Genomic DNA, 12,093 nt, shown 5'->3' with positions numbered 1-12,093 from the left:
GAGCTTTGACACCATGCAGGTGGTTACCCACTTTTTTGTTGAAACCATAGTGACCATCAGAAAGTGCTCCGAATTGTGTCTTGATCTGACATTGGGATATACAGCGAGACTTCCTCGAAATCGGTTTGAGAGATTCGTTGTATCTCTTGTAGCCTGATAAGCCTGAACTAAATTATTTTTAATAAAATTTTTCTGTTTTTTTTTTCTTTTCTTTTATGTACAGATGCACAAAGCAGGGTCATCAGAAACCTCTCGATTCAAAAGATGATAATACTGAAAAACACTGCCCAGTGACAGTGAATCCTTGGCATATGAAGAAAGCTTTTAAAGTCATGAACGAACTAAGAAGGTATTGTTACATTAATATACATGTAACCACGGGTCTCTTCCCTTTATTTTATAGTTGTTTCTAGTGAATATTCTCTTTATGCCTCATTGGTTCTTTGATATAGAGAACATTAAAAGCATTTTCTACAGGATTTTTTTTTATTAGAAGCATGAATAGTATGAGGCTGTTCTGTCTGATATGGTAGCAACTAACCACATGTGGCTAATCTGAGTTAAGATGTTCTGTAAAATACCATATGTTTTCACTCATATGTGGAACATGAGAAACTTAACAGAGGACCATGGGGGAGGGGAAGGGAAAAAAATAGTGAAAGGGAGGGAGTCAAACCACAAGAGACTCTTAAATACTAAAAACAAACTGAGGGTTGATGGGGGTGGGGGAGAGGGGAAAATGGGTGATGGGCATTGAGGAGGGCACTTGTTGGGATGAGCACTGGGTGTTATAGGGAAACCAACTTGACAATAAACTATATTAAAAAAAAAGATACTCTGTAAGTAGAAAATACAAAATGTATTTCCAAGATTTAGTACAAAAAAGATTTACAATATTTCATTAATAAGTTTTAAGAATACTGATTGTATTTAAAAATGGTAATATATGGGATATTTTGATTTAAATAGAATATATTATTGAAATTATTTTCACTTGTTTCTTTTTTAATGTGATTACTAGAGAATCGTGAATTGCATTATATTTTATATTACATATATATTCTATATTTCTATTGGACAGCTTGGTGTAGGGTTTCTCACTTATCACAAAGAATACAGAAAGAAAACTGTCAGGGAAAAATGTGACTCTGGTGTTGCTCATGGTGGTTTTTTGAGTGGTAGTAATTTTGAGGACTGGTGACCTGCCCATTGTTAAGGTAATTCTCGAGTATGTTAAGTGTCACTGAAATGAAGGGAGTGACTTTAAAAGTTGATTGGAAAAATAAATACTTTTTTTTTTTAAATTAAAAGACTAATGTGTGTATTGACCATCTTGGTTTAGTTTTCTCAGCCCTTACGAAAGACTTGTATTTTTTCCCCTATTGTTTTCTTTGAGAAAGTACATATATTTAAAAGCTTGGGCTAAAAAGAAGGGGGTGACTTAAACTTTCCTTCAATCTCTCTGTGCTATTACTTTCTAAAAGTCCACCCTTTAGGCCCATCATTTGTTTGTTTTTTTCTTAAAAATTCAGTAAATATTTATCTTTTGGGTGCTGGAGATACAATGGTGAGCATGAGACACATAGCTTTATGGTTGAATGCAGGAAGCAGGCATTAATCAGAGGGTTACACACATAATGTTATTGTAAATCTTAATGGCACTAGGTGCTACAGAGGAGGGCTGCCTGATACTGTGAAGGTTGATGATAACAGTGGTCAGGAAAGGCTTCCTCCAGAAGATAGAAATAATTGTGCTGAGAACTAAAGCAGAACAGAGGAAAGGAACTGAAGGCAGGATGGGGTGGGAGAGGTTAAAAAACTGTCCCAGGTACAGGGAATGGCAGTTCCCAAGTCTGGTGGTGGAAGGGAGCTGGCCTCATTGGAGGAACTGAGGGGCAGCTGGAGCACACATGGTCAGGCGACACGGGGGTCACGGTAAGAGAGGAGCCTGCGTGGGCAGGTGGGGCCCAGCATGCTCGGGGCCTTCCCCATGCTGGCCTTTATCAGGAGTTGTCATGGGAGGAAGCCACTGGAGGGTGTTAAGCAGGGTCGTGACATGATCAGATTTGTATTTTGAAAAGAACATACTTGCTGCTAGGTGGAGAGTGGGTTGGAGAGGGACCAGGAAGTTAAATTGACTATGACATATTTGATTTGCTTCCTAGTCCTGCTCTGACAGTATTTTTAATGTTTTCATTTAGTCTTTGGGAGAATACGTAGTTTGGATAATCCAGCAGGTCTGGGTGTACTGTTCTAGTTTTTTAAAATCCCGTTTTCAGAGTAGTTATTGAATGTAAACTACAGTGGTTACTAAATGGAACTGAAAGAAAAGTAAGAAAATAGTCTGCTCATTAAAAAAATTTTTTTTAATGTTTCTTTATTTTTGAGAGAGAGAGAGAGAGAGAGAGAGAGAGAGAGAGAGAGAGAGACAGCGTATGAGCGGGGAAGGGGCAGAGAGACACACACAGAATCTGAAGCAGGCTCTGGGCTCTGAGCTGTCAGCACAGAGCCTGACACGGGCTCAAACTCAGTGAACCATGAGATCTTAATCTAAGCCAAAGTTGGATGCTTAACCAACTAAGCCGCCTGGGCGACCCTAGTCTGGTCATTTTAAGACTGAGATTTTCAATGGCTCTTCTTTTTCTTTGAAAAATCTGGAAAGACTTATTTTTTCCCCAGGGCTGTTCACATTTCCTCTCCCCACCCCCTCCTGTGGGGGTGCCATAGCCGTGGCCTTCCACTGGTGTGAGTAGGCCTCTGTTGACCCAGGCATGATTCACTAAACTTTAGGGAAGGTAACACCTTCCCCTGAGGTGGTTGACCCTGGTTTAGGGACAAACACTGGCCTAGGGCCAAGTGTTTTTCTTCGAGGCTTAACTATAAAATGAAGGAAGGAGACAGAACCAATGTAAGGTTCATTGCTGTTCTGACGTTCTCTGGGTCTATGAGATTTTTTTCCTGCTTACCTGCTCAGCACTGGTGTCCTTGCTTCATCCTGGGATTGTTTGGCTCTAGCCTTCTTGTACCTGTTGGTCCCATTTGGGGTGTGAACTATATGGCTGTGAAACAGCATTATTGTTATGTCATACCATTTCTGGAGCTAATGTGTCAGCCGGCTAGTTAGTTGATGCTAATTTTCAGAATAAAGAACAACCTTTAAATGGCCAGAGGGGGTTCACTGCCAGTTCTATAGCCAGGATTGTTGTAATAAACTCACTAACTGATATTGCTTTTAAAAAAATAAACTCTCTTTGGGATTCATCAGAACCCTTTTGTTTTGTTGTTTGTTTTGTTTAGAATATCATTCACTTCTCTCTTACCCCGGTGGCCCTTTTGAGTAATTAAAAAAAGTCTTGGAAGAGGCCTATTCCTTAAACAGCTAAAAATCTTTTATTTCCTGCCATTGCAGCAACTTCCTGCTGCCAGGGAGAGGTCACTGAGAGTGTTTTCCTGACTTCTGGGAAGAGAGAACTTCCTTGTTCTTACACCTCTGCTCCTGGGCCTCACCTCTCACTGGTAGAATAACAGCCATACACTGGGAGTGTTTCTATGAACATTTGGCTAATGGAAGTGATATTTTAGGAGTAAAAGTCACCTTTTTTCCAATTATGGTTGTTGTAAGGTGTGGTTGGAGGATTGGGAGTGAACAGACAGGAGTTTTGTAAAGTTTAACTTTAAGAACTAATATAGTTTATAGACAAAGAGCGTGGCATTTTCTTTAAACTAGTTTTTTTGTTTTCTTCTTGAGGCAGGAGACCCAGGTATAGCTCCATGTCCCAGCCCAATATGAGCCTGAATAACTTAAAATAACTTGGTTAAAAAAACCCTGCAGTTCTTTCTAAACAGTGTATTCTACAAGTGTTTGTAAGCAGCTGGTTCTCCTTTGAAATCAGTGAGCATGCGCAGCCTCGCGGGAGCCAGCAACATCATCAGACTTGGCCAGTGCCCTTGCGAGTGTCTAGATTGCTGTGGGAGATGTCCGGAGGAGAGGATGAGGTGGGGGGAGAGTGCGTGCTGAGGAGGATGTTCCCGGGAGAAATCCACAGCAGCCCAAAGGAGAGGTTTCTGCTGGAGCTGATGGCGAGCAGCAGGATTCATACAAAGGACAGGAGAGGAAAGGCATTTCCTGTCTGGATCACTGCAGGGACTACGGAGGGGAGGAACATAGCTTGTTGGATAAAGTGGATCAAAAGTCGTGCTTGGGAGTCTGTGCAGAAAAGGTTAGGACGCGGGAGGAGGACAGAATTGTGCAGCCTTAAATAGCGTGATGAATTTGGACTTAATCCTGTTGGCACTGGGAATCAGGGAAGTTTCTTGAAAAAGGGAGCTGAGGTGTAAGATGAATGGTGTTGGAGGCACAGCCTGGCGGTGTGGTTAAAGGGCTGGTCTTTAGCAACGCATCTCTGGCAGGAAATTCAGCTCTTTCAACTTCCCAAGCGTGAATGGAGTGGGGGGGGGGCTTTTTCAGGATACTGACATTCTCAAAATCAAATCAGTAGGTCTAATTGTGTGTAAACCACCGTATTGAGTCTGTGGAGAAGACAAGCAGACTAAATTTCAGACATAGGTTTTATTGAGAACATTATGCTGTGGGCTTTTTGAAGTGGCCCAAAAAAGGAAATGTCAAGAGGTAACTTTTTGCCTTTACAAAATTACAATTACAAATTACAAATTACAAAAAAAAAAAACAGCTTCTGTTTTGTAGGTTATGGGATAAGACTGTATTTGAGATTTGAAAATTTCAGTGACTGTTAGGGCCAACCTGTTGCTTATTTAGAAGGAAGATTAATTTTGACCCTTAAGTTATATTAAAGTTTTTAGTAATGATATATTAAAGTTTTTAGTGAGGATAAATCAGTTTGAAGCAGTTCAAGTGCTCCTCTATATATTATATCTAAGTCATAAATATTTAGTAGGTCAGTTATAACAGCAGTGAATATAATTTAATCAAAAGCCTGAAGCTCCCTCTTAAAGGAGTGCTTATTGTATTTTCCCCCCAGGACGTTTAGACATTGCGGATCCAGATTACCGGTAGGATTAAGTTATCTGTTGTGCATATATGAAAAGTTTGAGTTGTGGCTCTTTAGTTATTTGTATTTGGTTGCTTAGATGGCAAGTGAATTAAAGAACAAACTTAATCAAGTGAGTCTGCCTTTTCTCTTCACTGCTTTATATCACTGTTTTTCTCTCTCTTTTTTAAATGTTTATTCTTGAGAGAGAGACAGAGTGCTAGCAGGGGAGGGCCAGAGGCAGAGGAAGACACAGATTCTGAAGACACAAATTTTGAATCTCCAGGCTCTGAGCTGTCAGCACAAAGCCCAACCTGGGGCATGAACTCACGAACCGCTAGATGGTGACCTGAGCCAAAGTCGGACACTTAACTGACTGAGCCACCAAGATGCCTCTATAGGAATGTTTTTAAAAGAGGTTTCATGAAATTACATATGAATTGAATTTTTTTATTGCTCTCATACGTATTTTTTTTCTGTAGTAAAACATTGTCAGTTTCTTTTGTTTTTGTGTTAATGCTGGAGTAGGATATAAAACGTTCCTTGAAAGATAGAGCAGTTGGGGAGAGCCCTAAATCAAATAGACTTGTTTATTTAGAAAGTTTAAGATACAGTTTGAAGCTTCTAGTCTCACTTAACTGGTGATCATCTGTAGTGTTTCTTAAGCACATGTGATTAATCTCTTTTTAAGTGGTGTTTATTGAGCATGGATGGGGTCATTGAACATTTCGAAGAATACAAATAATAGATAGTAGTAAATTAGTTTACTGTACTAACTCATTTCTTTTCCCTTTCTCCATGTTGTTGAAAACCTACCTGCTTCAGAGCCTGCTTTCGCCATGGCCTCCTAAATCAAAATCAGAAGATCTAACTCTAGCTTTTTTCTTTAAATTACTACAACTAAGAGTATCTCATGATTTATCTCACCAGCTAACAAATGCCTTGTAAAGGGGAAGTTGCCTTTGTATACATCCCACTTTTCTACCACAGAGGCTTTTCATCCGCGGGTTCAGAACTCCTCTCTGTAGTACTGTTCCCCACGCCTGAAATCCTTCACCTTCCTTTCCTCATTTCTCTGTTCTTCTCCCCACCAGCTTTTCTCTGTCCCTAATCTCGTCGGTCACTTTATCTCTAAGTATTGTTTTCGTCTTTTCTCAACCGTGACCAAGAGTTCTTCTTGCAGGTCATCAAATCTGGAGATGTTGCCTTCCCTCCTCTGCAGGTCTCCACTAACACACTTTCCCCTGCGTCTTCCTGTGGCTCCATTTTGTCATTTTTCACTGTCGCTTTTTTTTTTAATTTTGTAATTTTTTTTATTTTTGAGAGAGAGAGGGTATGAGTGATTGAGGGACAGAGAGAGAGGGAGAGAGAGAGAATCCCATGAGGGGACATAGGGGGAGGCAGAGAGTGAGAGGGAGAGAGAGAATCCTACGGAGGCTCTGCACTGTCAGCAAGGGAACTGGAAGCTGGGCTTCAGCTCGCCTAATGCAGGGCTTGAATTCATGACCGTTGGATCATGACCTGAGCAGAAGTCAGATGCTTAACTGACTGAACCATGCAGGTGCCCCTCACTGTTATTCTTCACTGTCATTCTGCTGTCTTGATTCTGTTTGAAAAGAATAATCTCTATATTCTGGGACCCTTTGCTAGTTTAAAGCCGTTTCTAGTTTATTGATTGTAGTAGGTTTTCCTAAAACTTTTCAAATTGTCACCACCTCCTGCTTCCTGTTTGAAAATCTCAGCAGGTGCAAATCTGTTGAGGGGGCTGCGCTATTTTTTCAAGACTTTTACTGTGGTGGTGAATCTGTGTTGGGTAAACCCAACATCTGAGTTTTTCCCTGCATTTAACTGCCACAGAAATTCAAATTCATATCAAAATCAAACCATCATGATTTTAAGAAGACAAAGGAGGACAGTGGTGACACATGCCATGAGGTTCTGTTGACCTTCGAGATTATTGACATTGTAAGCCAGATTGCATCTCCCTTGTCTGTTAAATGAAATTGTTAGTTACAGGGGGTTTGGTTGAATATGACCGATTTAAGTCAGCAGTTGTGAAGCCTTTCGCCTTTAAACTTGCTCATCGCCCTTCATGCTGAGTGGTCCACACTCCCTGATGCAGCTGTGTCCTGACAGCAGCCCCACGTCTGGCTCACCCCCTGCTTCTTGACCAGTTTTTAAATTTCTTGGCTTCCCTTCTTTCTTTGACCTCAGACCCCTTGCCTCATTTTCTTTTTTTTTTTTTTTGTGTCTTGCTATAGGTTTTTTCTCCTAACACCTGTTGCTGTTCCAGAAATGACTGTGGACACATTTCTTGGCTTGGTTTGGGGTTTGCCCCTGGGCGGTGGCTGACAGCTTGTCTCAGGATCCTGGTACTTTGACTGTTACTCTGAGTCCACTGCATGTGGCAGGCAGTGCCTCTAGGTTTTCTGTGGCACCTAAGGAAGAAAGATGGACAGATACCATGTGATTGCCCCACCATGCCCACTTCTGATAGAAAGTCAATTCTTGTTTCATGTGACTACTAATTATTTTTGACCTCTGAGAGCCTGATGGTATGTTTTCTTTTGAGAAGATAAATACACAGCAGTGATCGGATTTTCTAGTCTTAGGAATTCGTGACTTTATGTCAGGAAACTAAAGGATGTCTTGGTATGTCAGGTGTGTTTCATTAATTTTCAAAGCAGTATTTTTTGGGGTGCCTGAGTGGCTCAGTCAGTTAAGCATCTGGCTCGGCTCAGGTCATGATCTCGTGGTTCATGGGTTCGAGCCCCGCGTCGGGCTCTGTACAGACAGCTCAAAGCCTGAAGCCTACTTCAGATTCTGTGTCTCCCCTCTCTCTGACCCTCCCCTGCTTGCGCTGTCTCTCTGTCTCTCAAAACAAAACAAAACATAAAGAAAAAGCAGTATGTTTCTTGAGAAGGACCAATTTGCATGATGCTGTTTCATTTAGGTTTTGGAATGCCTTTCATTTTTCTACACAAATTGAGTTTTACATAAGGCCTATATAATTTTTGTTCTCTGTATTTGAGCTTAGAGGCATCTTCCTTTGCAAAGCCTCCTTAAGGTTGGGCTTGGCCTCTCTTATATGTTCCCAAACATGCCACAGCCAGCCCATCTTATCTGTTAGCTTGTCTGTTTCTCCCCACTCCACGGGGAACTTCTTGTTGTCATGGACATTGTCTTGCTAATGTGGTAAGTGAACATAATGCTTGGCACACAGTAGCCAATCTGGATGTTTGATAAATGAATGAGTAAATGCAAATTTTGCTAAATAGCAACTTTACTTGTCTTATTATTCTGGAAGACTTTTCCTTCTATAGTTTATTCTCTCTTAGGAATATAAACTCACTCTAATTTGTAGCTTTCTCTCCCTCATCCAAAAGTTATTGTACTTCTAATGAACATACACATAGGAAAGAGGTAAGGGCCATACTCAGATACACACTGGCTGAAAGATAAGATTTGTCAGATGTCTCGTCTTTTTTTTTTTTTTTTTTTTAAGAAGGTGGGAGTGGGGGGAGAGGGACAGGAGAGAGAGAGAGAGAGAGATAAAGAGAGAAGAGAGAGAATATCTTAATCCATGTTGAGCTTGGATCCTGACTCAGGATTTAATCCCATGTCCCTGGGATCATGACCTGAGCTGAAATCAAGAGTCAGACGCTCAACCCACTGAGCCACCCAAATGCCCCTGGTCTCTCTTGTCTTGTTTTAAAATACGTTATTGCTCGGACACCTGGATGGCTCTGTCAGTTAAACATCCAACTTCAGCTCAGGTCATGATCTCATGGTTTGTGGATTCCCAGCCCCACGTCAGGCTCTGTGCTGACAGCTCAGAACCTGGAGCCTGCTTTGGTTTCTGTGTCTTCCTCTCTCTCTGATCTTTCTCTGCTCATGCTCTGTTTCTCTTTGAAAAAAATAAATACTGAAAACATTTAAAACCATTAAAAAATAAAGTATGTTATTGCTGGGTACAAAAAGATAAAAAGTGAAGCACTAGAACTAAATGTTATTGTTTTAGAATGTGACCCTTAGATTCTGTGTGACCTAACCTAGGGTGTGGCTACATACTAACTTGGCAGTGTGTTTTACCTTCCTAGTTAACTGTCATCAGCTAATAAGCTAGTAAGGCTGAGCTAATTATGTGACAGCCAGCAGGTGTTATGCTAGATGGTTTTGATCAATAAGTAATTGTAACTGAAGCTAAATGTAATTAATTATGTGATTTGGGGGTGTTCAAGTGTGATTCCACTTAAGTTCTATCTTGAAACTAAAGCACTAAGAAGGATTACTAGTGACAGAAGGAAAATGGGCATAAAGATGTACCTGATTCATGTTTGAGTGGTGTCCAGATGCGCTGGCCACAGTAGGGAAACCTGGATGGCCCTGTCCTTGAGAGCAACTCTGCTGACCTCCTCTTTGATCGCCCTTCTTTCTCTCTGCTTGTCTTTTCCCAGGGTTCCCCGTTGTGCTGTGCTGCCCCCTGTCCCTGTGCAGCGGCACTACTGGTCTCTCTCGCTCCTCTATCCCCCTAATGCTTGCTTGTCTTTACAGCTCAGCTTAAGGTCAGTGCTGCGGGGAGACTTCTCTCACCCCCGGTCTGATTTAAATGCTCCCCCATAGCACCTTCACAGAGATGTTCCCATTTCACCCTGTAACCTTGGCACCGTCGTTCCTTTCTGCCTGACTCCGTAAGGGCAGAGATGATCTTGCTGTGCTTTGCTGATTTGATTTTTCTTAAATATTCTTGTAGAAGTAGTGCTAGAACCTCACTAAAATTGGGCCTTTTATAAACTGTATATAGAACTTTAAAAAAATTGTTTCCAGTACATAGTATGTCAAATAATAAATTGGCGTTATTTAATTTATACTCCTTATTCTCTATTTTATTCAAGCTTTAAAAAATCTTGAAAATACACAGGTAGTTTTGTGTAGAAAAACTTTGGAGCCAGACTCCATAGATTTAAATCCTGGCATTGCCACAAGTGGGGACTTAAGGCCGATTGTTCATCTTTAACCTTGACCTTCATCTTTAACCTTGACTACCCCAGCTGTACATTTTGGGGGTAAAAATCGTAATAATACCTACCTCATAAGAGTGTGGTGGGTCCTAAATGAGATGATACATGCAGATATAGCTCTTGCAGAGTATCCTCCTAAAAACACCACACCACTGACTTTTCCCATCCGGGTTACTTGTGAGCCCATGGAATTCATAGAATTGCAGTGTGGTTTTTATGTTCTCAGAGCAGACATAGACTGTCAGTTCTCAACAGGGGAGGAATCACGAATAGTGACCTTATGCCACCTTTGATGACTCTGACGTCCATGACTCTAATGTGGGACCTGCCTAATGTCTCCAACAGCATCGTGAGCTGTTAAATTGACACCCACAAGGCATACTTTGTTCTAAGGGACACAGCAGTCTCCTCAGCAGTGAGGCCCTGGAGCACAGTTAACACCAGTGTGGCAGTGCTCCTTTTTCTTGCAGTTTCTCCTAGACCAGAGGGAAAATCAATGCCAGTAGGATCTCCAAGAACTTTCGGTGTAATTCTGCAGAAGTAAGCAGTGTGGAAAAGTGGGAAACTCTAAGGATTTGGTTAAGCTTATGCTAAAATATTGCTTGTGAGCTACTAGAAAATTCTAGCAGCAGGCAAGCCACTCTTGCAGGAAATAGAATGGTGGGGGGCGGTGAGTGTGACCTGTATGTGCTATACACACACATTCATGCTTGGGTGTTTGAGGTGTGGACAGGACTTTTGGGTTCACCACACCTGTTTGAGTCATTAATGACATGACTACTCGTGAGGTTGGTCTTAGAGCCGGAGCCTCCTAGTTTGTTCTGGAATAAGCGTCAGCACTGCTTTTTGCCAAAAAGATATTCTGTGACATTCTTACTTAGCTGGAGAATCTCATCTAGCAGCTTGTGTAGAATGTAGAAAGTGTTCACCACATGGTTTTGAATGGCTCAAAATGGATATTTCAGAACTGAAGGTATAATTATGCTTGCTGAATAATGGTTCGTTTTAAGGTAACAAAATGCTTTTTAATTTGGTATGTGGTAATGTTTTCCAGCTTTGAGGAATGAGATAGTTTGCACTGGTAAAATGTTCTGATTACATTAAGCTTCAAATGTCTTCTATGCCTTTTAAATAGTAGGTGTAATTGAATAGAGTTTTACCTTTGCTTAATGACCCAGCATCATTTTAAATATCTTTTTTTTTTGTATTTTGACCCAATTTGGTTTTCTACATACATTTTATTTTGTCTCATCTTAATGTCAGACTGCCATCTGCCACTTCTGCTAGTGCTGTTCTTAGTTCAGCCATCTTCCCCTTTTACAATCCATTGACGGTTTGCTGCCAGTCATTTATTTAGTTTGAGAAATCAGTAATCAAGTTGGAAAAGATCTCTGTTGAGCAAAGGCAAGATTCTGAGTGAGGGCCCAATGCATGACGGGTCTTCGTCATGACCATTTTCTGTGTGCTTCACGCTTAGGAATTCTCTTTTTAAAAGGTGGCAGTTTTAAAAGTCTCAACTTAAGAAGAGTAATATTTCGTAATTTTTACTGTAATATTTCTGCACAGCATGCTCAATACATTTATTATCGGTATCATTAAAATTTTTTCTCCCTCTGCTTTGTGAACAGTCAAAACTTGCTGTGTGACGTCACGATTGTGGCTGAAGACATGGAGATCTCTGCTCACAGAGTGGTGCTGGCTGCCTGTAGTCCTTATTTTCATGCCATGTTTACAGGTATGAAGTGTCTTAGTTTTGGGTGTTTTTAAAATGTATACAGATGTGGGCTTTTCTTTCCACATGTTCTTTCCTTATTAACAGTTTATTGTATTTATTGTATTGAAGTACTGTCGAGGAAGGAAGCCATCTTGCTTTGTTTTATTTATTTTATTTATTTATTTTTTCATGCATGCAAAAGCAAAGGGCTTTATTATGAATTTAGGCCCAGCCAGCCTAAACTCGGGCTCACAGACTTACTGGATCCACGTGGAGTGAGCCCGAACAAAGCAGGGTAGGGCTTTTATGAGTTTGGGAAGGGGGAGTTACAGAAAATACAGTGATCCAG

The 12,093-nt window shown here is 40.9% G+C and overlaps 1 protein-coding gene across 2 annotated transcripts in view; it reads left to right on the top strand.

Annotated features, from left to right (window-relative positions):
* Positions 1-229: 229 nt before the first annotated feature.
* The window catches only part of KLHL2 (kelch like family member 2), a 97,373-nt gene continuing 85,509 nt past the window's right edge, over positions 230-12,093 (top strand). For both annotated transcript variants that reach the window (XM_029939187.1, XM_029939178.1), the window contains exons 1-2: positions 230-349; positions 11,659-11,765. In XM_029939187.1, coding sequence (XP_029795047.1) covers positions 312-349; positions 11,659-11,765 — 145 coding nt within the window. In that variant the 5' untranslated portion in view covers positions 230-311. The remainder of the gene's footprint in view (positions 350-11,658; positions 11,766-12,093) is intronic.

Source organism: Suricata suricatta, chromosome 1 (assembly GCF_006229205.1).
Source record: "Suricata suricatta isolate VVHF042 chromosome 1, meerkat_22Aug2017_6uvM2_HiC, whole genome shotgun sequence".
NCBI classification, from domain to species: domain Eukaryota; kingdom Metazoa; phylum Chordata; class Mammalia; order Carnivora; family Herpestidae; genus Suricata; species Suricata suricatta.
The sequence above is the reverse complement of the archived record's forward strand: the minus strand, read 5'-3'. Positions and strand labels throughout refer to the sequence as shown.